This window comes from Heteronotia binoei, chromosome 20 (genome assembly GCF_032191835.1).
Source record: "Heteronotia binoei isolate CCM8104 ecotype False Entrance Well chromosome 20, APGP_CSIRO_Hbin_v1, whole genome shotgun sequence".
NCBI lineage: Eukaryota > Metazoa > Chordata > Lepidosauria > Squamata > Gekkonidae > Heteronotia > Heteronotia binoei.
The window spans coordinates 11805660-11833565 of NC_083242.1; the positions used below are offsets into that span (position 1 = coordinate 11805660).

Below are 27906 nucleotides of genomic sequence, written 5' to 3' on the forward strand. Positions count from 1 at the left end.
TTCCTCCACCCCCACTCGATAGAAAAGGATACATGTGAGTGGTGGATTGTCTTCACCCAACTTCATTGCTAGAACAAACAGTATTTGTTTGGGACTCAGGCAGGCTGGAATTTGGGGAGAAACTCCCAAATCTAGAAATGCCACTGTGTTATGCTTAACCATCTCTAGGCGCTTAGCAAGTGATCTTCTGCAAGCCACTTGATCTCCACCGCCTGGTCTCCCACATGGAGATAAGCATACAGGCAGATGTAAAGGATCGCTTGTGCAGAAAGTCGAGATAACATACACAATGCTTTTAGAAACCTAAAAGAAAGCATTCTGTAAATGGTGTTGTTACCGTGGGGAGGAGGGACTCATCTACCACAGGTGCCTGGGGTGCAGTGTATGGATCTCTTTTGCACATGCGCCCTGGGACTTCTGAAGCCTACAGGCTGTGTTGGTTTTCCAGTCGAGCCACCCAACAGAGTCGATCTATGGCAGCACAGTGAGGAAGGTACCGGTCCACTGTGGAGATTCAGCTAGCTTCCAGCTGTAGGGGCTCGGCTCGGACAGTGGATTGGGGGCATCCTCTTTTGGGCAGCAGAATAATGTGAACCAGCCACAAGTACAGGTCAGACTCGCCGGCTTCTCAAGAGACAGGTTTATTTCTTTCCACAACACCTTCTCAAAGTGCAGTATGGGAGTATTTCCTGTAGATGTGAGCAGTTGCCAGGGTGTGGGATGCTTTTAGGGTGGCGGCTACCCCTGCTGTCCACCCCTGTCCAGTCTTGCTTGGAGAATCAAGCCCAATCCAGTTGGTTGAGGCCCATCCTGGGTTTCATATTTTGGTTGTGTAAAAGCATTAACAGCACATGGGCTTGTGGGATAGATGATCCTGAAACGGCTACATACATATTAGTAAATTAGTCCCAGAGTATGGCCCTATGAGAGTAGAAGGACAGACATTTTGGTGTGCCGTAAATGCCATTTTAAGCGTTCACCATCTGCTGCTTTACAGATGAAACCACCCTGACGGAAGAGATGGACCAGGGAGAAACACCACCAGCCCCTTCCCTTGTGCCCGAAAAGCCTGTTTGCCTTAGCAAGCAGTCTATAAAAAGTTCGAAAAAAGCACAGCCAATCCCAGCTCGCTCATCCTCCATCTCCACAGAAGAAAAACAGCACGGGAAAAGCAACAAGGTGAAGCTCTCCGCCAAACTGCCCAGTTCCCCAAATCCCCCGTTCCAATCTCCAGTGTTCAGTAACATTCGCGGGAGCGAGTCCTATGCCGAGTTGCCAGGCACGCTGGGAGCTTTTGGCCCATCGGAAAACTCTTCTGGGAAAGTCAAATCTAAGAAAGGGAAGTCTGCCGAAGAATTACAAGAGTTTGGGTCCACAGCCAAGGCTCAGAGGAAGATCCCGGACAGCGAGATCCTCATCAAGTTGGACCATGAGGGGGTCATGTCTCCAAAAACAAAGAAGACCAAGGAAGCCATGAGGATGTTGGGTGACTCGAACCTGGCCAGCAGAAGAGAGGCCAAGAACATCGTAGGGCTGACTTACACCTCCGTTGCTGGTTCGGACACAAAGCAGAAACCTCCCAAAAGCAAAGCGACCAACAGAGAACCTTCCGCTCCGAAATTCAGCAGCAAGTTCGGCGGCGGCAGAGAGAAGCAGGCCTCCTCGAAGGATCGAGAGGACAAAGCTCAAGTTGCGCCAGCTGGCGACGAGTCCGAGAGCAACAGCAGCAGTTCGGAGTCCGAAGGCGAGGAGGAGGCGGAGAAAAATGGGGGCGGTGCTCAGGACAGCAGCTCGGCCAGTTCGAGGGTGTCGACCCCCATGTCCTCGTCGAACTCCTCCTCCTCTTCCTCCAGCAGCAGCAGCTCTTCTTCCTCTTCCTCCTCCTCCACTTCCTCTTCCTCCAGCTCCAGCTCCTCCTCTTCCTCCTCCTCCACCTCCTCTTCCTCCAGTTCCAGCTCGTCCTCCTCCTCATCCACCACCGACGAAGACTCTTCTTGCAGCTCCGACGATGAGGCGGCTGAATCCCAGCCTGGCACGTCTTCTGTCCAGCAGGCTCTCCCACCAAAGACAGCCAAGCAGGCAGGGAAGTCTCGGGCAGCTTCCCAACCTGCAGGTCCCAAGCAGCAGCAGCAGGGGACAGCCCAGAAACAGCAGCAGAACAGCAACAAGAACCGGCCCAAAAAGCGCGAGGGGATCCACCTTCCCACCACCAAGGAGCTCGCCAAGCGGCAGAGGCTCCCTTCCGTGGAGAACAGGCCCAAGATTGCTGCCTTTCTGCCTGCCCGGCAGCTTTGGAAGTGGTTTGGGAAGCCGACCCAGGTGAGATTGACACTCTTCCGGGCTCTGCCTTTGCAAGACAAACAAAAAGGGCCTACAGGGATGGATAGTGGGAACAAAGGGGAGAGCTGGAAGGTGAAGCAGAGAGGGAGGGAAGTAGAGGGGGGTGGGGAGAGAGAAAATGAAACAGTGGATCAGATTTCAGGGGTCTGCACTGATATTTGACCTTCCCATTTTTCTGGGGGTTTTTGAGGGGCCACCACTTGGGAGCCCAGTGCCTTCTGCTATGGCCAGAGTAACATTTCCTAGGCCAACTGGTTATAGGGTTGCCAGACGCCCCCTCCCAGGAGAGGTTGGAGCCCCCAGCTGCCATATTCTGGCCCCCAACTGCTGATCAGCTATCAGGCGAGGGCGGGGGGAAGACTACCCAGCAGAAAGAAGGCCTCGGCCACGTTGCCGGAAGTGACATCATACCACCAACTTCCAGGTGATGCTCTGGTATTTGAGAGACAGAGCTCCTCATAGTAGTAAACCTTGCCGTCGTACCTTTAAATGTGTCTGCATTTGCAAAAGATACAACTGTTAGGCTTTTTCTGCATTTGCACCAGAGTCTATGGTAGGAGCCGGATTCTATTGCTCAGGTAGCCAGCATCGCTAGACATCAAAGCCCCCGAACGGTTGTGCATGTGGAACTTCGTCTTTTTAGATGAGGCTTGGCTACTAGTGAGTCCCGGCTCCCTATTAGATCTACTTGCATTCATACACCCATTTTTCAAACGCTTTTTGTTCCATTCCCAGTGCACACAGCCTAGTAGATGGAGGCATGTCTCACGAAGGTTGTGTAGTGGTTAGAGCGATGGGATGAGGATCTGGGAGACACAGGCTCAAATCCCCGCTCTGTCCCGGGTGGCAATGGGCTGGTCGCTCCCTCTCAGCCTAACCTACCTTGCAGGGTTGTTGCGAGGGTTATACGAAGGAGGGGAGAATGTTGTAGTCCCCCGATGGGAAGAATCAGGAGGGAAAGCAGGGTATAAATGTATTGATAGATAAATAACAGTGGGGTATGCCTTAACCTGGACAACCAAGGCTAGATTGATCTCATCAGATCTCAAAAGCTAAGCAGAGTCAGCCCCAGTTAGTGTTTGGGTGGGAGACCACCAAGAGAATCCAGGGTGGTTATGCAGAGGAAAGCAATGGTGAACCACCTCCATCCTGACCTGGATGGCCCAGGCTAGCTCTGTCTCATAAGATCTCAGGAGGTAAGCAGAGTCAGCCCCAGTTAGTGTCTGGAAAGGAGACCACCAAGGATGTCCAAGGTTGCTACGCAGAGGCAGGCAATGGCAAACCACCTCTACCCTGACCTGAATGGCCCAGGCTAGATTGATCTCATAAGATCTCTGAAGCCAAGCAAGTTTGACCCTGGTTAATGCTTGGATGGGAGGCCACCAAGGGAGTCGAGGGTTGTTATGCAGAGGCAAGAAACGGTGAACTACCTCCATCCTGACCTGGATGGCCCAGGCTAGCTCTGTCTCATAAGATCTCAGGAGGTAAGCAGAGTCAGCCCCAGTTAGTGTCTGGAAAGGAGACCACCAAGGATGTCCAAGGTTGCTACGCAGAGGCAGGCAATGGCAAACCACCTCTACCCTGACCTGAATGGCCCAGGCTGGATTGATCTCATAAGATCTCTGAAGCCAAGCAAGTTTGACCCTGGTTAGTGCTTGGATGGGAGGCCACCAAGGGAGTCGAGGGTTGTTATGCAGAGGCAAGCAGCGGTGAACTACCTCCATCCTGACCCGGATGGCCCAGGCTAGCTCAGTCTCATAAGATCTCAGGAGGTAAGCAGAGTCAGCCCCAGTTAGTGTTTGGATGGGCGACCACCAAGGGAGTCCAGGGTTGTTACGCAGAAGAAAGCAATGGTGAACCACCTCTACCCTGACCTGAATGGCCCAGGCTGGATTGATCTCATAAGATCTCTGAAGCTAAGCAAGTTTGACCCTGGTTAGTGCTTGGATGGGAGGCCACCAAGGGAGTCGAAGGTTGTTATGCAGAGGCAAGCAATGGTGAACCACCTCCATCCTAACCTAGATGGTCCAAGCTAGCTCTGTCTTGTAAGATTGCAGAGGCTAAGCAGAGTCAGCCATACTAGGATGGGAGAGACCACCAAGGAAGTGTAGGGTTGCTACGCAGAGACAGGCAATGGGAGGCCATCTGCCTTGAAAACCCTGCGAGGTTGCCGTAAGTCAACTGCAGCTTGATGGCTGTTTCCGCCCCCATCAGTTAAGAAAATTTTTTAAATAAAACGTAGCAAGCCAACAGGGTAGTGATGAGAGGACTGGACTAGGACCAAATTGACTGGAGTTTTAAACACCCTGGTCAAATTTGAAGTTTGCAAAGTGACTCTGGATCAGCCACGTGCTCCATCTGAACCTACCTAGCAGGGTTGTTGTGAAGATAGAAGAAGGGAAGGAGAATCACGGGCACCGCTCCACGTTCCTTGGAGGGAAGGTGGGATAAAATGGGCATCAAAAGGATGTGAGAGATGCGCTCTTGGCACTCAGGGGTTCGGTGCCCTTTGACTCCACAGAGGCGCGGAATGAAGGGGAAGGCCCGTAAGCTCTTCTACAAAGCCATCGTCCGTGGGAAGGAGATAATTCGCATCGGAGACTGCGCCGTCTTCTTATCCGCCGGCCGGCCCAACCTGCCGTACATCGGCCGGATCCAGAGCATGTGGGAGTCATGGGGGAACAACATGGTCGTCAGGGTCAAGTGGTTTTACCACCCGGAAGAAACCAACCCGGGGAAGAAACTCAATGAAGGCAAGGTGAGTTGGCTGAGCATCCCTTTCTCTCTCTTTCTCTCTCTCTCTCTCTCTCTCTCTCTCATTCTTTTGGTATTTTCTGTATTTTGTGTGTGTGTGTGTGCATGTATGATTATGTGTACGTACATGCTTGGAAATCATGGCAATTTCTGGCGACTCCTGCTGGGACATGGAGGATGTTCAGAGAGGTGGCTAAATAAAGCCTGCCTCTGCCTCCCCCTCCTGGTATTCCGTGGTCTCCCATCCAAGTACTTGCCAGGGTCGGCCCTACTTAGCTTCTGAGATCTGATGAGATTGGACTTGCCTGGGCTGAGAATCCCTTTCTGATAGGATAACCAGGGTTCCTGTTTGGAGAGACTGAGGAACACTGCTGCTTATTGCTTGAAAAGTGAGGCCAATATCATTGGTGCTCGTTTGGTTGTCTGTTTTCTCGGCCCTGAATTTAATGTCCAAGAGGGCTCCTGTGCACACGTGGACCTCTACACTAACAGAAGCTTCCTTACCTTTCATTGTCTCAGAAACCTCCACGTGCGTTACTGGAAATTTCCCAGACTTGAAGGTGCCTGCAGAAAGGAAAGTGCATGCAAAACATCTACCGATGGCCAGTTGTGCCTGCCCACAGAACTGAGAGCCAGTTCGGTGTAGTGGTGAAGTGTGCAGACTCTTAGCTGGGAGAACTGGGTTTGATTCCCCGCTCTTCCACTTGCAGCTGTTGGAATGGGCTTGGGTTAGCCATAGCTATCGCAGGAGTTGTCCTTGAAAGGGCAGCTTCTGGGAGAGCTCTCTCAGCCCCACCCACCTCACAGGGTATCTGCTGTGGGGGGAGAAGATAGAGGAGATTGTAAGCCTCTCTGATTCAGAGAGGAGGGCAGGGTATAAATCCACAGCCTTCTTCAGTCCTGATGCATGCTGTGGGGGCAATATCTGTATAGTGATCCACATGAACTGGGGTTTCGTCATTTGCACCTGGGCTGGCTGGGATTTTAGCACCCTGGCAAGAAATTCCATGGATTACATCGTGGCAAGTGTGAATTTGGTGATGTTCCGTTATTGAACTTTTTAGTTAATCTCTCTTGGTCCCTTAGGGCTGAAAAAGTTTCATTTCATTTTCCTCTGCTGGCTGTTGGCTCTTAGTTTTCGTTCACGTGGAGGGAGGCCAGGAAACAGCTATGCTTTTGTTCCAATAAAACTTTCCATCCTTTTGGCATGATGTGTTTGTACACACCTTCTTTTTTCTTCTAATGTAAATCTTTTGAAAAGATCTCAGAAAACCTTTCCAATGCATTAGAATAAGAAAAATCATAAAACCGGGTGCCCCTGGCCATGTGCAGAGTGCCTTTTCCTCATCAGCAATTTGGCATGCCCACATGTCCGGGATGAAGAAAACACTAAGTAAGGTAGAAGAGAATGACTGCTCTCGGACAAGGATGTCTGAAGGTGCCCTTTGAACAATGCTGGGTTTTGTGTTCTAATCTAGCCCTTCCTTTTGTGTTTGTTTCTCTCCCCTCCTCGCTCACTCCTCCCGATTTCAGCGCTGGGATCAGAAATCCGGCAGAAGCCTCTCTAGTGCTCTGCAGGCCTCCAGCCAGAGGAAAGACTTCATGGAGGTATGTAGTCAGGCTAGGCTTAGATCCTTTTGCCTGCAGGCAAAACCAAAACAAAATAAAAGTGGAAGTTACATCATGTATGGAGGAGCCACCCCCAAGAGGCCCATGCAAGCAGAAGTTACATCATGTATGGAGGAGCCACCCCCAATAGGCCCATGCAAGCAGAAGTTACATCATGTATGGAGGAGCTACCCCCAAGAGGCCCATGCAAGCAGAAGTTACATCATGTATGGAGGGGACACCCCCATGAGGCCCAAGCAAGCAGAAGTAACATCATGTATGGAGGGGGAACCCCATCGGATCAGGGCTGCCCCCTTCCTTGGTGTGCCCTACCCAAGGCCCCGTACAGCTTTAAAGACTAACAACCAGCATTCAGTATCAGATCCCAGAAGCAGATAGCAGCCAGGCAATGCAAGTTGACATGACCAAAGAGGATATTCTGGTGTGTCCCCTGAGTTAATGACAGGCAGACAGGGTGGTGGGCATAGCGTTGCATGATTTGGAGTTTAAAAAGTGTTACATGGCACCATGATTCCTGCACCCCATTCTCTGCCACCCCTTTGGTCCACTTTGAGTCAGTTAACACCAGTTGCATCAAATTGCTGCCAAAATCGCTACCTCCCACAGTCTTTTTTCACACCTCCATGAGGTTGGTTTTAGAAGACTGTGCAGATATTTCTCGTGGCGGTCTTGGCAGCCTTGATGCTCAAGGGTGGAAGGATACTGCAGTGGAAGAACAGGTGGGTTTTCCGTCTTTTTTTTTTTCAAAAGAAGAGCTGCTGCTTTTTTAAAGAAAGTCAGGCAGGGCGAGGTAGCACTGGAAGTGTGTTGCCAGCACCTCAGGGTGTGTGTGTGTGTAGATGGGGCTTCCATGCCCACAGGATACTTGATACCTCCCCCTTTATGAGTGGAAGCAGCAAACGATTATACAACCCAAATAAATACACGAACCTCTTCTAGCGTTGCCAGGTCCAACTCAGGAAATATCTGGGGACTTTGGGGGGTGGAGCCAGAAGCAAGGGTGTGACAAGCACGATTGAACTCCAAAGGGAGTTCCGGCCATCAGATTAAAATGCCTTACGCTTCATTGGAAATAACAGAGGATGGGGCACCCTCTTTTGAGGCTCATAGAACTGGACCCCCAATCCAGTGTTTTTGGAACTTGGGTTTTTTGAGGAGAGGCACCAGATGCTATGCTGAAAATCTGGTGCTTCTACCTAAAAAAAAAAAAATATGTCCCAGAGCCTCAGATACCCACGGATCAATTCTCCATTATTCCTTATGGAGACCAGTCTCCATAAGTGATTATAATGGGGTGCCCAGCAGAAAACCCCCTCAGCCCACTCCGCTTTCTGATAACCCTGAAGGGGGGGAGGGCCTCCAAACCAAGGGATCCTCTGCCCCCAGTGGGAGATTGGCAACCCTAACTCTTCTTAATTAATTTCAGGCATGTAGCCATTTTGTTATGCAACAGAAGGCCTGGGTTTGAGTTCAGTAGCACTCGAGAGACTAGCAAGATTTCCAGCATATAAGCTTTTGAGAGTCAAAGCTCCCCCTTGTATCTGAGGAAGGGAGCGATGAGTCCTGAAAGCTCATAACCTGAATGTTTTGTTGGTCTCTAAGGCAAGAGCCCCGTGGCACAGAGTGCAGTCCAAGCTCTCTGCTCACAACCTGAGTTCGATCGTGGCGGAAGCTGGGTTCAGGTAGCCGGCTCGAGGTTGACTCAGCCTTCCATCCTTCCAAAGTCGGTAAAATGAGGACCGAGCTTGTTGGGGGGAAAGTGTAGATGACTGGGGAAGGCAATGGCAAACCACCCCATAAAAAGTCTGCCGTGAAAACATTATGATGTGACATCACCCCCGAGTCGGAAACGACTGATGTTTGCACAGGGGACTACCTTGACCTTTAAGGTGCTACTGGACTCTGATCCAGGTGCTCTTGATACGTGGCTTTTCGCGAAGCAGAAGTTCACATTTTTAGAGGGCCAAAGTACATTTCTTTTTGTTTTTTATTTTACTTTATCAAATTTATATCCCACCCCCCTCCCCGATGGGCTCAGGGCGGCTAACAGCGGTTAAAACAACATAAAATATTAGAGCAAAATATGCAATAAGATCATCCATGCATTTTACAGTCCTTAAAACCAAGATGCGCGTTGATGTTTCTGATTATTCCGACGTTCCTGGTTCGGTTACATTAGCTCAGCGAGAACTGTCGGTGGTGTGGAATAACAGCCACCTCCCTTCAACTGTTAAAAGCAGTGTTAAACAATTCAGTCGCACAGGCCCTGCGGAACTGTGGCAGGTCCCGTCAGGGCCCTGGTGTTTTCGGGGAGGGCATTCCACAGAGCAGGGGCTATTACCAAGAACTCTGGCTCTGGTGGTGAACAGTCGAGCTTCTTTTGGTCCAGGGATCTGCAGGAGGTTTCGGGACCCCGAACATAGTGCTCTCTGGGGCACGTATGGGGAGAGGCGAGCCCGAAGGTAGGCAGGTCCCAGGCCATATAGGGCTTTATATATACATATATCTGGGCCCTAAGCATGGGAGGAAGAAACAAAGGGGTTGAGAAACTTGCAAGTAGAATAAGAGAGGGTCAAGCAAATGGAGAGCGTTAGACATACATGAGCTAGGAACCTGAAGCGAGTGTAGAAACTGAAGACGAGCTTGTAACTCCTAGGTGAGAAATCCTTGCTATTTTGCCTTGCATTTTGGGTCTGGGTGTCTACAGCTTAGACGGGATATTCCAGACGGCCCGTCTAACAACATCTCCCTTTCCCTCCCCCCACCCTTTCTAATCCAGCGAGCACTGTATCAGTCTTCTCACGTGGATGAAAACGACGTCCAGACCATCTCGCACAAGTGCCTGGTGGTTGACCTGGAGCAGTACGAACAGATGCTGAAGACGAAAAAGTATCAAGATAGCGAAGACCTTTACTACCTAGCGGGGACGTATGAGCCTACTACAGGAATGATATTCAACACAGACGGGGTCCCTGTCATCTGCTAACTAGTTTGGGAAAAGGGAATTCTGGGAGGCATCCCCCCCTCCCCCTGCAACCCCGCCCCACGCTTCCAAAGCATTCGCTCATACTCACAACCTGTATGGGAGAAGAATGGGACAAAACAAAAAAAGTATGTGCCTGTTAACGACAGCATGATTGTTTAACGCTCGCACTCATCACGACAAAGATTTCTAAAAAAGAGAGACTCTGTTTCGAGGGACTTCCTGGAAACAGCTCAGGGTGACAGCAAGGATCCAATTGCTTGGATTTTGGGGCAGAAGAGCATAGGAGAGTTTTGAGGTTTTTTGTTTTGGGGCACTGTCCCCCTTCCCCCCCCCCTCCCAGATTCTGGACAAGCACGATAGACTTTATTTTCCTGCCCATTAAGAACAGGCACACCAGAGGATATCAATGGGAGGAGCATAAATCATGGACAGTTTTATAGGACATTTGAAGAGGGCAACTTTTCATTCAGAGTCGATACTCTCTGGTCTTTTGGGGCCCCCATCCGTCCTCCCTCATGTCCACACACCAAGCTTGCAGGAAAGTAGGGGGACAGAGGACAAGCCAAGCAACCATTAGAACTTTTGTTTGACTTCTTTGCCTCGAAAGCTTGCTTTCTGATCCCTGGCACAGAATGGACATTCAACGGGACAGCCTGGGAACTTTCTTCAAAATAATTTTGTTTGCCAAATCAACTGGATCCGGCTAGTTGCCCCTTTTAAACCTTTGCCAGGGAGAGCTCTTTTATTCTGATATGGATGTAACCTCTTGAACAAAACAAAGCCCCGTTTTCCTTTCTCACGTACGCTGAATGTAAGTCCTTCTAAGGACTGACGGGAAACACGGTTCTCTGTTTAATCAGCCCCTCCCTAAGTGTACAGTGCGACTTTTTGGAGGAGGGGAGAGAGGCGTGTTTCAGAAAGCACACTGTCATCCGCTTGCTGTTCTTACGGCAGGAAGCCAAGAGATGCTGTTGAGTGTCATCTTGTTCCAGTGAACTTTCTTCTCAAAGGACTCCTGGATGTTCGTACAGAACGAATTTCTCCACCTCCCTTTCCCCTTGCCGCACAACAGCACTTGGGTGAACCTTGAGCTTATCAATTTGGGAAGCGCTGGCTGGTGGGATCCGGGAACCTGCGTTTGACTTGATGATGCATGCTTTTTCACTTGGGTCTAAGAGTGAACAACACCATTCTCCCCCCCCACCCCCCAACTGATGCCAATCAGACATTTTCCATTTCCTTGTCTGTCCGGTCACTCCTCCATCCATCTCTGCCATTTTGTTTTTGTCACGGGCCTCGAGCTCGTTTCAAGGCAGGGCAGAAGCCCAAATGTGGACACTTATCGACAAAGAGAGAAGGTTGAACAGCTGTGGCGGTGACGTAGGAGAGCAGGGGACGAAGGGGAGGGGAAGGGGGAGAAACGGAGAGGAGCAGCATCACAATTGCACTTAGAAAAACAAACATACACTACACACCCTAAGACCCCATACAACCTAAGACCTTGCGATTGTTTCAGCCCGGAACGAAGCATACCATTCCAGCACTACAGGGGTGGGGTGGGGGGTGATACATACTTACTTCCACGGACAGATTTATCTGCTACAGTACTTACCAAGAACTAAAGACGTGTAGCCGGGTGTGGACAAGAGCGAGAGAGGCACCTTTCTTCTTCTTTTTTTTTAAAGAATCCTTCACAACCTACTTCTGAAAGAACCACAGTGGTGCTGATCCGTACTGCCTGCCTTCTGGACCACGGCTGCCGAGGACTTCGGTAGATAAATTTTCTTTAGCAAACAAAAACTCTGTACAGTTTTAATGTACCATAAGACTTCATGAATGCCCTTTTCCCCTGTATTATAAAAAACCTCTTTAACGGAAAGGAAAACAAATCAAAAAAACGAATTCAGCTTTTTAATTATAAATATAAAATATAAATATATAAATATATATAAATATATAAACTTTTTTAAAAACTGTGAAAAAAGTATGAAATTATTAAAAAAAACACACACACAGTCTGACATTTAGACTTTTTATTTTTTATTTCCTGTTGGATTGTGACTGTACAAAAAAAAGAGAGAGAGAGAGAAAGAAACAGGGGAACAGGAGATTCTCGCCTGCTTATGTAACAAACTGTGTCTCGTGCTCGTTGGAAGTGACTTGCGTTGCGCAGATCTTCCGAGACACAGAAAGAGAGAATTTATGCGAATGTCGAATAGAAAGCACTTAGCTGCCCATTGCCTTCTATGGAACACAAGGATTTTTTCCAGACAATCGAGAGGAAAGGAGCCAGGTTATTAATTTTTTTTTTGTCCTGTTATTTTTCCCGTTGTTACGTTTTATGTTTTTCAAGGTTTCCCCTCCTTTTTTTTTGCATTGTTCGTTGGCCAATTATGTGTGATCCTTTTTCATAAAAAAAAGAAATCAATGGAAAACAAAACTCTACCGCCTTTGGTCATGATGTGTTTTTTTGAAGTCTTGTCCTTCTGATTCAAGGGTCGGAACATTTTCCCTGTGAAGAAATGTTAAAGCGTTTGGGGCTCTTTAACTTGGAGAAACATTGACTGAGGGGTGACATGATAGAGGTTTACAACTGTAGCGGGATTACCTATGTACACCTCTTCGTACCTTCAGTAACCCAAACAACTCAGAAACTTCTAAAGATAAACTTTATTCCACTTAAGTTTCTACTCCAAAGAGAGTAGATACATAACTCAAGATACTTAAAGATACACAACTCAAAAGGCAGAACAAGAGATAACAGTAGAAGGGTTATGCATTTAGTATTCAGATGAACTTCGCCCAATTCTCATAGCTAAGCTTACTCTATTTTCTAATCTAATACCTTTAAAGAGAATTAAATCTATGAAAACCTAAGTCCCATTCTTCACTCTGCGGTTGAGGCCTCAAGCAAGAGATGTTAAATTCGTGGCTTGAAATCAACGAAGGTGGTTAATTTCTTGGCTTGACCAGAGAGACCCCATGTCTCTCATGCAGACCAGCCCCTTCTGCTCAAAAGCCCAGGGTATATAAAGTCTTATCCCCAGAAAACTTTCAGTTAATGCTATCTTATGTATTTATTTATTTATTTCTGTAGATTTATAGGCCGCCCTTTCCCCTAGTGGGCTCAGGGTGGCTTCCGACATAATAAAACAATCAAAACAGTTTAAGAACAATTAAAACAGTTTAAAATTAAGGCAATTGAGCCACAGCTCACATTGGTTAAGGCAGCATGGATGGTATGGAGAGATCAATTTATACTTGTCCCAACCTAGATGTTCAAAAATCTCAGCGATATCGGTTTTAAGCAATCAGTGCGGGGCGGGAGCGGTTTAAATGAAAAGGATGTCCGTCTGCCTCAGTCATAGGCCCGGTGGAACAGCTCCATCTTACAGGCCCTCCGGAATGGTAACAAATCCGGGAGAGCCCGAACCGCCACAGGGAGCTGATTCCACCAGGTCAGGTCCGATATTATGCATTCCAGAATCTCCAGCTGCATTTTACAGATGCAGTGAGCTATCTGTTGCACTTAACCAGTTCCTGTCCACACCTCTCATGACCCAGATGGGTTGCTGCCTAACACTGCCTTCACTCTGGGTTTATGGTCCCTTGGGAAGGCTCACAGTCAACCCAAAAATGCCCCTTTTAGCCAAGAAACACAGGCGTGGTGCCCAGGCAGAGAACATTAAAAAGATAAAAGGTTTTATTAATAGAGAGATGGGTATTTCAACAAGACAAGGTGCTTAATAGATATAACAATGGATAAAGGAAAATGAAAATAAAGCCTAACGCGGCTGCCTGTACTTCCCCCTAGCCTGTTAGTCGTCAGGGCCCACAGCCCTTTTTCCCAGGCTGACTGCCTGTGACTCACTCTACCTTCTGAATGAGGGATGCTTCTCTCAGCCACAGACTGCCCTCCCAGCCTGACGCTTGTGAGAGAAAAGAACACAGTTCCACAGCCCACAAAATTTATATCAATCTCCTCATACAATCCCTGGACACTGATTGGTTACAGCGAGCGCCAAGAATTGTGGGGATTGTAGGCTGTGTCTGCTTTCGACTCCCACTCTGGTCTCTAGGCCTAGGCCTAGGCCTCGCCTCCCAGTCCTACACAGCTCATGACAATACCATATAAGGCTTTTCCTATCCCGAGACAGCTTTCACCCACATTTACTTTACTGACCTAGATTCTCAGCCGAAGCTGTTAGCGATATGAATGCTTAATAGTGCTGAAAAGCTTGGACACCTGGTTGCCAATTTCATAAAGAGGCTCAATCCCAGAAATTCTGCCACAACAAGATGATGCATGGGATAGCGAAGGTAGAGAAAATAAGTACTTTTCTCCCTTTTTCGCAATGCAAGAACTCGTGGGCACTCAATAAAATTAATGAGCAGTAGGGTTAGGAGGGATAAAAGGAAGTCCTTCTTTACCCAAAGAGTGATGAACACTTGGAATTCACTGCCACAGGAGGTGGTCGCAGCTACATGTATAGATGGCTTCTAGAGAGGATTGGAGAAACATCTGGAGCAGAGGTCCATCAGTGACTATTAGCCACAGGGTATTGATGGAACTCTCTGTCTTGGGCAGCGACGCTCTGTATTCTTGGTTTGTGAGGGGGCAACAGTGGGAGGGCTTCCAGAGTTCTGGCCCCACTGGTGGACCTCCAGAGGGCACCTGGCTTTTTTGGCCACTGTGTGACACAGAGTGTTGGACTGGATGGGCCATTGGCCTGATCCAGCATGGCTTCTCTTATGTTCTGGGGCAGTGATGCCCTGTATTCTTAGTTCGGGGGGGGGGGGGCAAAGTGGGAGGGCTGGAGTAGTGACCCTGTTTGTGGACCTCTTGATGGCACCTGGGTTTTGTCCTCTGTGCGACACAGGGTGTTGGACTGGGTGGGCCATTGGCCTGATCCAACATGGCTTCTCTTGTGTTCTTATGTCTGGGGCAGTGATGCTCTGTGTTCTTGGTGCTTGGGGGGCAACAATGGGAGGGCTTCCTGGAGTTGTGGCCCTGTTCGTGGACCTCCTGATGGCACCTGGGTTTTGTCCACTGTGTGACAGAGTGTTGGACTGGGTGGGCCACTGGCCTGATTCAACATGGCTTCTCTTACGTTCTTATGTGACACAGAGTGTTGGACTGGATGGGCCATTGGCCTGATCCAACATGGCTTCTCTTATGTTCTTATGTGACACAGAGTGTTGGACTGGGTGGGCCACTGGCCTGATTCAACATGGCTTCTCTTACGTTCTTAGGGGTCCCCAATATGGTACCCATAGGTGTCACAGTGCCTGCAGATACCTTTCCTGTTGCCCATGAACAGGTGACTTTGACAGGTGAGGCTTTTATCCAGCAAGGCTTCTTCAGATTGGCCATAGATTTGGTTGGCTGTGTAGATTTTTAAAAAAATATTGCTTTGGTGGCAACTCCGCCCCCTGCAGCAGCCATTTTGTGTCTGTGTGCCCACCACACTGTCCCAGCCTCCAAAGGTGCCTGCAGGCTTAAAAAGAAAAGGTTGGGGGGGGACTCTTCTGTGAGAAGGTACACTTGGATTCCTTCCCTCCTGCTGCCGGAAAACCTTCTCCCCACATCACGGCGCTACGAAGTAGGCTTCTCAACCCTTCCGCCCTGGCTGGGGACCCCAGGATTTCCACCCTCTTCCCCCGCTCCCCAAAAAAATGGAAGCGGGGGGAGGGGGGAAATGGCGCCGGGGAGCATGGCAAGCCGCCCGATCCTGGAGCGGGTGAGGCCGCCGCGCTGCTGCCACCCCCTCCCTGCCCACCGCAGCTGCTCCCTCCCTGCCCACCGCGGGTGCTCCTCCGAGATGGGCCCAGGCTGAGCCCATCTCGGAGGAGCAGGCAAAACCAGAGAAGAGGAAGGCAAGGCAGGCCAGGAGCATGGCGAGCCGCGAATCCGGGCCCTTCTAGGACCCAGACTTGCGGCTCGCCATGCCCCCGGCCCGCCTCCACCCCCCCCTCCGCTTCTACCCCAGAGGCAGAGCGGGCGAGGCCGCCGCACCACTGCCGCCTCTTCTCTGCTCGCCATTGCTGCTCCTCTGAGATGGGCTCAGCCTGAGCCCATCTCGGAGGAGCAGCCACGGCGAGCAGAGAAGAGGTGGCAGCGGCGCAGCGGCTCGCCACGCTCCCCGGCGCCATTTCCCTCCTCCCCCCTAGCTCCACCCCAGTGTCTCCTGGCTCCACCCCCAAAGTCTCCTGGCTTCACCCCCAAAGTCCCCAGATATTTCTGGGGTTGGCCTTGGCAACCCTACTGCGAAGGCTGCCGGCTTCAGGCCAGTTGCAAAGGAGGAGATTATTTATACCCCACCTTACTCTTTGAATCACTCACAATCTCCTTTAGTTTGGCGTAGTGGCTAAGTGTGTGGACTGTTATCTGGGAGAACCGGGTTTGATTCCCCACTCCTCCACTTGTACCTGCTGGAATGGCCTTGGGTCAGCCATAGCTCTGGCAGGGGTTCTCCTTGAAAGGGCAGCTACTCTGAGAGCCCTCTCAGCCCCAACCACCTCACAGGGTGTCTGTTGTGGGGGGAGGATAAAGAAGATTATAAGCCGCTCTGAGTATCTGATTCAGAGAGAAGGGCGGGGTACAAATCTGCAGTCGTCGTCGTCTTCACCTCCCCCACAACAGACAACCTAACACTGGCCAGCCCCTCTATCTCCCAATGAAACGCACCCACATCTTAATTAATTATCATTAATTATGGGTGTAGCATAGCCAGGAGATCTGCAGATTGTCTAGAACAGGTGTCCCCAACCCGTGGGCCATGACCTGTTAGCAACCGGGCTGTGAGTTGCATAATTATCTCATATATTACAGTGTAGTAAATAATTAGACAACAGCAACAACATTGGATTTATATCCTGCCCTCCCCTCCGAATCTCAGAGTGGCTCACAATCTCCTTTATCTTCTTCCCCCACAACAGACACCCTGTGAGGTGGGTGGGGCTGAGGAGGAGACCCTCTGACAGCAGTTTACCTTTCAAGGACAACTCCAGCGAGAGCTCTGGCTGACCCAAGGCCATTCCAGCAGCTGCAAGTGGAGGAGTGGGAAATCCAACTCGGTTCTCCCAGATAAGAGTTTGCACACTTAACCACCACACCAAAATAAAGTGCACAATTGTATCATTGCAAAACCAGTCCCCCCCCCCCCCTTCCCAGTCCATGGAAAAATTGTCTTCCGCAGAACCGGTTCTTGGTGCCAAAAAGGTTGGGGACCACTGGTCTAGAAACCTGTAACTCTAGCTCTTTTTGTGGGGAGCTAGGTTTATTTGGGAGACTGAGAACTGTGACTGACTCAAAGTCACCCAGCTGGCCGCATGTGGAGGAGGAATGGGGAATCAAACCCAGCTTTCCAGATTAGAGTCTGCCGTGCTTAACCACCCCACCAAACTGGCTCTTGCACCCAGGAGCATTGATATCATAGGGGAAGGGGGGTGGAATCTGACCAAGTTACATTCAAGTTAATTTCATCTATATACTGGTGGGTATTCTACGGTTGGGTTGTAAACGGGGCTTCTGGCTCGGTGGCTCAAATCTCCCACCTCCACGAAGGACCAGATCCTTAATACGGAACATCAGCCCGGGAGGAGACCCTCGTACCACACACCACCCTATGGCCACAGCATCTGAGTTGCAGTAGTGCCCGGATAAGAAATCCTTTCTGTCCTTCTAAAGAATCTCATTTCAAAGCACAATAAGAGGCAACAAAAATTACATATCGCCACTAACTGGTCTGATCTCAGCAGTTCAAGACTGCAGGCGAACGACGAGACAGGTTAGTAGGGAGGGGCCGAGATCAGGGTCAAACCCCCCTAATTTGCGGACATCCACGTTGATCTTACAGAGCTGCTCTGAGTCCCTCAGAGAACATTTTTTGGGGGGGAGGAGAAAAAGAGTTGGTTTTATAGACCACCTTTCACTGCTCAAAGGAGTCTCGGCGTGACTTACGATCTCCTTTCCCCACAATAGACACTTTTTGAGGTAGGTGGGGCTGAGAGAGCTCTGAGAATTTGTGACTGACCCAAGAACACCCAGCTGGCTTCATATGGAGGAGTGGGAATCATTTCTCCAGATTAGTCTCTGCTGCTCTCTTAGGAAAGGAAAGGTCCCCTGTGCAAGCACCAGTCGTTTCCAACTCCGGGGTGACGTTGCTTTTACAACGTTTTCATGGCAGACTTTTTACGGAATGATTTGCCATTGCCTTCTTCAGACATCTATGCTTCCCCCCCCCCCCCCCCCGGCAAGCTGGGTACGCATTCTACCGACCTTGGAAGGATGGAAGGCTGAGTCAACCTGGAGCCGGCTATCTGAAAACCTAGCTTTCGCCAGGATCAAACTCAGGTCGTGAGCAGAGCTTAGAACTACAGCACTGCAGCTTTAACACTCTGCGCCATGGGGCTGCTCTCTTAACCATTACATTAAACTGGCACGGATTCCCCACTTGCCTTGTTCTGGTCTTGTTGCTCCTTTTCCCATGGCGCTTCTGCTGGATTTTGCACAAGTTGCCCCGGGGCGATGAGTTGGCCCTCCTCTCTTCAAGTTCCCTCCGCAGCAGGCAGGATCTTCTAAAAACTGGTTTCTGCCTTCAGCGGAGGGAACTTGAAAAGAAGCGGGGCAACTCACCACCCTGGGGCAGCTTGTGCGAAATCCAGAAGCGCCGTGGGAAGAGGAGCAATGAGACTGGAACAAGGCGAGTGGGAAATCGGCCAGGCTCTCCAGTAGCTTGGTTTCTATACCTCTTCCTTCCCCAGCAGCTATCTGCTAGAAAAGTAGCAGGGAATAATAGGACTTTCTTAAAGTTGCTGTAAGCTGTGTAGACTTCCAGTTGCTTTTCATGGGCTGGGCTGCATCTAATGCATGGTGCTGTTTGGAAAGTTCTCTTTTAAGTAGATTTAGATTGGAATCCAGTGCCATGTCAGAGGCCAAGACGATCTTTGAAGTGAGATTTTGAGAGTCAGATCTCTCAGGCACCACTGGACTCTTCTTTTTAAATATTGTGTATTAATTAACAATTTTGGCCAGTAATACTAGCAAAGTACCACAGACATTTGACAGGGATGAGTCTGTGCTTTAAATCCATCTGTCTCCAGGGGTTTCATGGGCTTTGAGTTTTTAAATTATCTCATTAACTTGAGAAGATTGCAAGTCCTCACCTATTGAAGAGATAAATTTATATTTGCATATTAAGAAGACGACTGCAGATTTATACCCTGCCCTGCTCTCTGAATCAGAGACTCAGAGCGGCTTACAATCTCCCATATCTTCTCCCCCCACAACAGACACCCTGTGAGGTGGGTGGGGCTGAGAGGGCTCTCACAGCAGCTGCCCTTTCAAGGACAACCTCTGCAAGAGCTATGGCTGACGCAAGGCCATTCCAGCAGCTGCAAGTGGAGGAGTGGGGAATCAAACCTGGTTCTCTCAAATAAGAGTCCACACTTAACCACTACACCAAATTAAGAGATTGGATTCTGTGAGACACACAAGGAGCTAAGGGCATTTTTGTGATTTCCAATAATCTGGAGGTAGAAGAAATTAGCTGTTGTAGATTTTCCTGGCTCTATGGCCGTGGTCTTGGCATTGTAGAACCTGACGTTTGGCCAGCAGCTGTTACAGACATCCTCTGTGTCAAAGGGAGAAGAGAACTCTTGCCTTCTCTGAGGATGCCAAAAGTCAGGTTCTACTATACCAAGACCACAGCCATACAGCCTGGGAAATCTACGTCAGCTAATGAACTCTGGCCATGAAAGCCTTTGACAACATACTAGAAGACGCTCTTCAGTGAAAGGATGCGGCATTGGTAACCAAGATAATTCATACCATAACTATATACGAATTGAAAATCTGGATTCTGGACAGTGCAGAAAACTAGTGAGACGAAAGTTAATTCCTTTGAAATGTGTTGGAGGAGAGTCGTGTGGATACCGTGGGCCGCCAGAAAGGCAAATACGTGTCTCGTAGATCAAAACAAGTCTGAACTCTCCCTAGAAGCTAAAATGACTAAACTGAGGCTTTGTGCCCTGGGCATGTTCTGAGAAGACTGGAAAAGACAACAAAGCCGGGGAAAAGCTGAACGGAGCTGGAAAAGAGGAAGCCCCAGAGTGAGATGGGTGGACTCCACCAAGGAAGCGACAGCCTTCCATTTGCAAGACCGGAACTAGGGTTGCCAATCCCCAGGTGGGGGCAGGGGATCCCCCGGTTTGGAGGCCCTCCCCCAGCTTTAGGGACATCAGAAAGCGGGGGGAGGGGAGGGAAATGTCTGCTGGGAACTCTGCTATTCCCTATGGAGATTTATTCCCATAGAAAATCGTGGAGAATTGCTTTGCGGGTATCTGGGGCTCTGGGGGGGCTGTTGTTTGGGTTAGAGGCACCAAATTTTCAGTATAGCATCTATTGCCTCCCCCCAAAATACCCCCCAAGTTTCAAAAAGATTGGACCAGGGGGGTCCAATTCTATGAGCCCCAAAAGAAGGTGCCCCTATCCTTCATTATTTCCTATGGAAAGAAGGCATTGAAAAGGTGTGCCGTCCCTTTAAATGTGATGGCCAGAACTCCCTTTGGAGTTCAATTATGCTTGTCACAGCCTTGATCTTGGCTCCACCCCTAATGTCTCCTGGCTCCACCCCCAAAGTCCCCAGATATTTCTTAAATTGGACTTGGCAACCCTAACCTGAACAAGGCTGTTGACAAGAGGATGTTGTGCGGGTCATGTATTCATAAGAGTCGCCATAAGCTGGAAGCCACTTTATAGTACTTAACACACACCTATGCCGTTGCGGCTTCTTTTTAATTAGGCTAATAGGCTATTTGCTCCCCTGGTATTTTTCCTATTGTATAAAATATTTTGCCATCTGCATGTTTCCAAGCATCAGGGGGGGTGGGGGTGGGGGGTCCAAAGGCAGCTGACTTTCTGGGTCCCAAGCGATGTTTATTAACTCCATTTGTTTACTGGCCGGATGAGCCGTCTTGGCTACGCAGTGTGAACAAGGGGGAAGGTGCTTGAAGGATGACTGAATACAAAGGCTTGACCTACTCCCACAACCAGAATTTCTGTGTCGCCATGTGCCCGGCATCAAAAGGGGTGCAATGGACACAGCTACAGTTGCCAACTCTGGGTTCAGAAATACCTGGAGATTTGTGGGTGGGGATTTAGACCTCAGCAAGGTATAATGCAGGGGTGGCCAAACTTGCTTAATGCAAGAGCCACACAGAATAAACAGCAGATGTTTGAGAGCCGGGAGGGAGAGAGAGAGGAAGGAAACTTTAAATGCATTTTCCAAGCCACTGGCTGGCTTGACTTGGAGAAGTGATTTAAAGAGACAAATGCCTTCTCCAAGCTAGCCAATGGGGGCTTTGAAAGCCACAAAATACGTGTGAAAGAGGCACATGTGGCTCCTGAGCCAGTAGTTTGGCCACCCCTGGCATATCATACAGTTCACCTCCGGAAGCAGCTGTTGTCTCCCAGAAAAGTGGGATGTTTTAAATAAGTTGTGCACCCTGGAGATCAGCTGTTGTTCCAGGAGATCTCCAGCCCCCACCTGGAGGCTGGCAGCCCCAGCAAAAAAGCTAATGCTAATTCTTCATGGCCTCCTACTCAAAGATGGGTAGATGCTTGACTGTGAAGCGATGGGTCACAGCCCAGGCAAAGCATCTGGATGCTCAGGGCATAGTAGCTGTCTAGGGAATGACAGCAGGAAAAGAAAGGTTGACCATGACTGGGCTGGGGAAATCTAGTGCCTCTGTGGTTGTCCCTGATCACCAAGGAGCAGGGCGATGCCAGGCCACAGAGGCTGAGTGCAGCCTGAAGTCATCATGACATCCTTCAAAGCCCATAAATTTCAATGCATATTCTCTCATCTCCAAGAATGCCATAGCAGGGTCAGTGGGAACAAGTCAAACTTTCCTCTTCCTTGCATGTAAGCAGCATTGCAGGGGACAGAATCATAGAGTGGGAAGGGATCTCCAGGGTCATCTAGTCTAACCCCCCGCACAATGGAGGAAACTCACAAACACTTCCCCCTAAATTCACAGGATCTTCATTGCTGTCAGATGGCCATTAGCCTCTGTTTAAAAACCTCCAAGGAAGGACAGCCCACTACCTCCCGTTCCACTGAGGAATCGCTCTAACGGTCAAGAGAGCTCATTCCACTGAAGAATCGCTCTAATGGTCAGGAAGTTCTTCCTAAAGTTGAGCCCAGAAACTCTTTTGATTTAATGTCAACCCACTGGTTCTGGTCCTATCTTCTGGGGCCACAGAAAACAATTCCACACCATCCTCTATATGACAGCCCTTTAAGTACTTGAAGATGGGGATCATATCACCTCTCAGTCACCTCTTCTCCAGGCTAAACATGCCCAGCACCTTCTACTTTCCGTCATAGGACTTGGTCTTCAGACCCCTCACCATCTTCGTCACCCTCCTCTGGACCCATTTCAGCTTGTCTACATCCTTCTTAAAATGTGGTGCCCAAAATTGAACGCAATATTCCAGGTGAGGTCTTACCAGTAGATACTAGTAGACTAATAGGATACTAATAGACACAGCTTTTTTGGGGGGGAGGGGTTAGCAGGAATGCAGTTCCAGCTGGCTTGGTGTCAGAGGGTGTGGGTTAACATGCAAACAAGTTCCTGCTGGGCTTTCTCAACAACAAAAAAGCCCTATGTGAAGCAATGGTGACATCAGGGGTGTGGCCTAATAAGCAAATAAGTTCCTGCTGGGCTTTTTCTACGAGAAAAGCCCTGCTAGTAGGCTTGCCAACCTTCAAGTGGTGGCTGAAGCGCTCGATCTCCAGGTGATAGAAATCAGTTCACCAGGAGAAAATGGCCATTTTAGATGGTGGGCTCTATATGGCAGAATGTTATGTCCTATTCAAGTCCCTCCTCTCCCCAAATCCTCCCCTCCACAGGCCTCACCCCCAAAATCTCCAGGCGTGTCCCAGCCTGGAGCTGGCAACCTTAGATGCCAGGCAAATCCACCCCAGAACTCCCTCCCAGTCCCAGCCCTTCCCCCGATCATCGTCCTTTCCTAATGCTCTAGCAAGAGCAGCGCTAAGGCATCCGGGCAGGGGACACTAAGGCTGGGCCAGGCTGAAGCTCCACGCAGAGTAATGATCCTTCCTCCCCGGTTTATATATATGTCGGGCTGCCTTTTGGCGTCTTCGGGCAGCCGGTGAAGTCTTAAGAGGAACGGTCAAAGCGGCAGCCCGAGTTTCCGCGGGACCTTTTATAAAAGCGCACCCGGTTTCTTAGCCTAAGAGGTAGAAAAAGCAGAAGAAGAACTGGTCATGTACAGGTTCGGTTACAAGCGACAGGGAGCGTGGTGTAAGCGTGGCTTCGACCCGTCCTCTTCATGAAAGCCGAGTTGCATTGAGAGGGGAAGAGTGGAGGGGAACCGAGGCCGGTTTTCGGTCGGACCTGCTGCAGTGCATCCTTCTTGAGCCTCCCGCCCTTAGCTCCACATTCTTAGTCGTGGTGGAAAGTGCCTTCAAGTCACAGCTGACTTATGGCAACCTCTTAGGGTTTTCAAGAGGCGAGAGATAAGCAAACATGGTTTGCTATGGAGACTGTTTCCCATATGGTATAATGGAGAACTGATCTGTGGGGATCTGGGGTGGCTGTTTTTTGAGGTAGAGGCACCAAATTTTCAGCATAGGATCCAGTGCCTCTCCCCCAAGTTTCAAAAGGATTGGGCCAGGGGGTCCAATTCTATGAGCCCCCCCAAAAGGTGCCCCTATCCTTCATTATTTCCTATGGTGGGAAGGCATTTAAAAGGCCTTGGCAATCCTACTGCCGCCTCCTGCTGCTGCTCTGGTTGCCGAGTCCAATTAAAGACATATCTGGGGACTTTAGGGGTGGAGCCAGGAGCAAGGGTGTGACAAGCACGATTGAACTCCAATGGGAGTCCTGGCCATCACATGTAAAGGGACCGCTCGCCTTTTAAATGCCTTCCCTCCACTGGAAATAATGAAGGATAGGGGCACCTTCTTTTAGGGCTCATAGAATTGAACCCCCTGGTCCAATCTTTTTGAAACTTGGCGGGTATTTTTTGGGGAGGCACTGAATGCTATGCTGAAAATTTGGTGCCTCTACCTCAAAAAACAGCCACCCCAGATACCTGCAGATCAATTCTCCATTATACCCTATGGGAATCTGTCTTCATAGGGAATAATGGAGTACCCAGCAGACATTTCCTTCTTCCCGCCCACCGCCCCCCCCCCAGCCGCCGCTTTCTGATGACCCTGAAGTGGGGGAAGGGCCTCCAAACTGGGTGATCCCCTGCCCCCGCCTTAACATGCAAATTGATGAGCTAATGCACACGAGAGCCATTGTCTTAGCACGGGTTTCTAGTTTACTAATGCGGCCAAAGGAAGTGGCAAATGAAACATGAGAATAGCCGGTATCGTGTGGCCGCACCGGTCGAACAAGAGGATTGCTGCTTTAAGGAATGTAAGTGCTTCTATGGTACTACCTGAGTCCGGAAATACATGAGCACCACAGGATTTGGTACCATTTTTTCTTCATTTCAAGCATCCGGATTGGATTTCAATTTATGTTTATGAATTTTGGACTTTGAAAGCGACTGAAAAAGTATGAACCGTACTGATATAAATGCAGGTAAGATATAAGTGTATTCACTGATGTAGCATGCGCGTTTGCAGTGCTTAATACGCAGCGTTTCTTTGGTTCCCACCTGGGGATTGGCAACCCTACTCTGGAGCCAGTTGGAGGCCCTCCAATGGAGGGGCCATACAAATGGAAGAGGTGGGGGGGTTGAATGGAGTGCCCTGCCCCTCCCATGGTAGCTACAAGCCTGAGAAGCCATCCTTTCCTGTCTGAGAAGAAAAAGAACTGGAGCCAGGAAGCCAATGCGTTTAAGAAAAAAAACCAATAGTTTTATTCATCAGCAACCACACACTGGCACACAGACAAAGAGTGGACGGTGGAGAAACGGAAGCGAAGGTCTCGGCCTTTCCTGCAAGACTGCTTCCCCGCAGCCTGGTCAGAGGCGCTGGAGCCCCGTGGCCGAGAGCGAGGCCAGCTGAGCCGTGTCAAACACAGAGGAGCATGCACACAGTGGGAGGGGTCAGACAGCTGATGGGCGACACCCTTGGGGGGCACGAGTGTTTTCGAAGGGCAAGCGCACCTTGAGAAGTGGCCAGCGCTCAACTGAACCGGGGCTGTGGCTATTCTGTGGGGGTCCAGATAAGACTCGGGCATTTGGTATGGGATGTGGAGGGGAGAGAGGGATGATGGGAATCGGAAATAGTGCTAGCGGGGCTTTTTTGTAGCAGGAACACCTTTGCATATTAGGCCACACCCCCTTGATGGAGCCAACCCTCCAAGAGCTGACAGGGCTCTTTGTACAGAGTCTACTGTAAGCTCTTGGAGGATTGGCTACATCAAGGAGGTGTGGCCTAATATGCAAAGGAGTTCCTGCTTCAAAAAAGCCCTGGGTGCAAGGAACCCAGCCTGCCAAACACCTGCAAGGCGGAGGGGTGGGGTTTCCTCTTGGAGAGTTCTTTCCTCCCCTCTGGGCTCAAAAGTTTGTTTGGCTTTTTTTTGTAGCAGGAACTCCTTTGCATATAGGTAGGTGGGTCCGAGATGTCACCCAGCAGATGCATGTAAGAGGAGGAGCGGGGAATCAAACCCGGTTCTCCCAGATTAAAACTCACCACTCTTGACCACTACAGCAAACCGTCCTGCACCTAGAAATCTAGCACTAGGAAGGGCTCTAGACAGGCTTTTGCCTGAGGTGCTAATTTTGTTAGGTACAGAGATTTTGGGGGGGGGCGGGTAGCTAGGGTTCGTTTGGACTCTTTTTAAAGTAAAGGCGCATTCAAATTAGGGCTGTCAACCTCCAGGTGGGACCTGGAGACCTCCTGGAATTACGACTGATTTCCAGACAACGTATCAGGGCCCTGGAGGAAAGGGCTGCTTTGGAGGGTGGGCACTAGGGCCTCGTATCCCTGCTGTGGTCTTTCCTCTCTCTAAGCTCCGCCCTCCTTAGGCTCCACCCCCAAAGCTCTAGGAATTGTCCAATCCAGAGCTGTCAACCCTAACTCAAACATGAGTGCTCCTCTCTTGCAGTTAGTAACTGTACAGGCGGGGAAAAGTCCAGATGCTGCATACACAGATCAGCTCCTGCACTCCTCCGTACCGTAAACCAGGGGCATAGAATTCTTTTCCCATCCCTTTCAGGGAAATACAGGTAAGTTGATAAAACCAGCCTGCGGCTACATTGAAAAGGCCTTCGAGCCCTCCAGCACCCCACCCCAGTCACCTGGAAAGTCCAAGGAAGTGGCTGACCCCCGTTTTGGACAGAGCCCTTTCCCTTCTTCATCCCTTTCGTACCAAGGCAAAAAGACTGACAGCAGCGCACCCGACAATCCAGCCATTCGACACTCCCAAGCCACACCCACCCTCCCATTTTTGTGGCGATCCTTCCAGCTGCCCAAACCTGGAACGATTCACACCATTCATAGGTAGGCTGTTGGTAGAAACAGTACGGTTTCGTTCGGTGATGGAGCGGGCCCCGCAGAGAAGGACGGAAAGTGGTGGGTGCTTCAGGCCGTGGATTTGGGGTGTCGAACCAGGAGACAAATCAGAACCAAGGGGCCACATCCGCCAGGAATTCCTGCTGGCAAGAACGTGGCTCACCTCCGCCCAGTCCAACATGGCGGAGAACATTCTGGTGGACGGAATTCTGACGTTAAACTGCGATGGACAGGAATGGGGAGTCGTTTTGATTCCACCACCCCAGGTGCCGGAAATGTCATGGGCCGGTCCTGCGGGGCTGAAGGCCGACGTGACCCTCCCCTCGCTTTCCTGCAGCTACCCAAAGGAAGCTCCGTTCAGTACCCTGCTGAGACCGATCCGTTGTAGGTTTCTGAGTGGAAGCAGGAGCTATGAGACGTGCTGGTGAGGCTGTAAGCGAAGTAGGCCACAGCGGAGCCCAGAGTCAGCCCTGTCATATAGGAGACCGTCATGGTGTTACCTGGGAGAGATGACAAAAAATGGGATAGGGAGAGAAGGTCAAACACAATCTTACAGGTGGTTTGAGCCTTGGGCCCCAATCAACCAAGGCACAATGGTTCCCTCCTACATCCACAGCACTGGACAGCTAGGCACAAAGAAGAAGAAGATCGTAGATTTATACGCCACCCTTCTCTCTGAATCAAGAGTCTCAGAGTGGCTCACAATCTCCTTTATCTTCTTCCACTACAACAGACACCCTGTGAGCGATATACTCTCTAAGCTGTGGAGCCTTGTGAGCAAAAATTCTATTTGGTGAGTCACTGGCATTAAAGTTGTGAGTGACTGCCCAAATTAGTTTGCTCTGAGGCCATTTTTCCTGAGCTAAGACAAAAACGTGTGAGCCAGAGGCTAAAAACCTGTGAGCTAGCTCACCCTAACTCAGCTTAGAGGGAACACCGCCTGTGAGGTGAATAGGGCTGAGAGAGCTCTCCCAGAAGCTGCCCTTTCAATTACAACTCTCTGAGAGCTATGGCTGACCCAAGGCCATTCCAGCAGCTACCAGTGGAGGAGTGGGGAATCAAACCCAGGTCTCCCAGATAAGAGTTTGCGCACTTAGGGAAAAGGAAAGGTCCCCTGTGCAAGCACCAGTCGTTTCTAACTTTGGGGTGACGTTGCTTTCACAATGTTTTCACAGCAGACTTTTTACAGGGTGGTTTGCCATTGCATTCCCCAGTCTTTTACACTTTCCCCCCAGCAAGCTGGGGACTCATTTTACTCAGAAGGATGGAAGACTGAGTCAACCTTGGGCCGGCTACCTGAATCCAGCTTCCGCCGGAATTGAACTCAGGTCGTGAGCAAAGAGTTCAGACCACAGTACTGCTGCTTTACCACTCTGCACCACGGGGCCACACTCTGTGCACTTAACCACTACACCAAATCTGGCTCTCAGACCAAGACCCTCTGACATTTTAGCTGCATGTATCTGGCTGCATGGATCTGGGAGGTGATGCCAGCCCCCTCCTAGACTATCGACAACCAGGAACCAGCAGAGCGCATGAGGGGCCTCAGCACTCTCTTCATTGTGCCTGCCTGAGCCCTTTTGGGTGCTTGGTCTAAAAGCAGACCTGCAAGTCAACATGTCAAATCTGGTATCTGGCCAAGGATCTTTGAGTCCTGGAGACCTCTAGGCCAAATCCACAGGACCATTCAGA

The 27906-nt window shown here is 49.9% G+C and overlaps 3 protein-coding genes across 4 annotated transcripts in view; 1 reads left to right on the forward strand and 2 right to left on the reverse strand.

Moving 5' to 3' along the window:
* TNRC18 (trinucleotide repeat containing 18) overlaps positions 1-11509 on the forward strand; it is a 141945-nt gene extending 130436 nt beyond the window's left edge. Inside the window, 4 exon segments of the mRNA XM_060260759.1 lie at positions 998-2319; positions 4862-5098; positions 6628-6702; positions 9503-11509. Of these exon segments, the coding sequence (XP_060116742.1) occupies positions 998-2319; positions 4862-5098; positions 6628-6702; positions 9503-9709 (1841 nt within the window). The 3' untranslated portion in view covers positions 9710-11509.
* WIPI2 (WD repeat domain, phosphoinositide interacting 2) overlaps positions 1-27906 on the reverse strand; it is a 236297-nt gene that overhangs the window by 37773 nt on the left and 170618 nt on the right. The gene's annotated exons all lie outside the window — the stretch shown is intronic.
* SLC29A4 (solute carrier family 29 member 4) overlaps positions 26536-27906 on the reverse strand; it is a 28402-nt gene continuing 27031 nt past the window's right edge. For both annotated transcript variants that reach the window (XM_060260577.1, XM_060260576.1), the window contains exon 10: positions 26536-26714. In XM_060260577.1, coding sequence (XP_060116560.1) covers positions 26572-26714 — 143 coding nt within the window. In that variant the 3' untranslated portion in view covers positions 26536-26571. The remainder of the gene's footprint in view (positions 26715-27906) is intronic.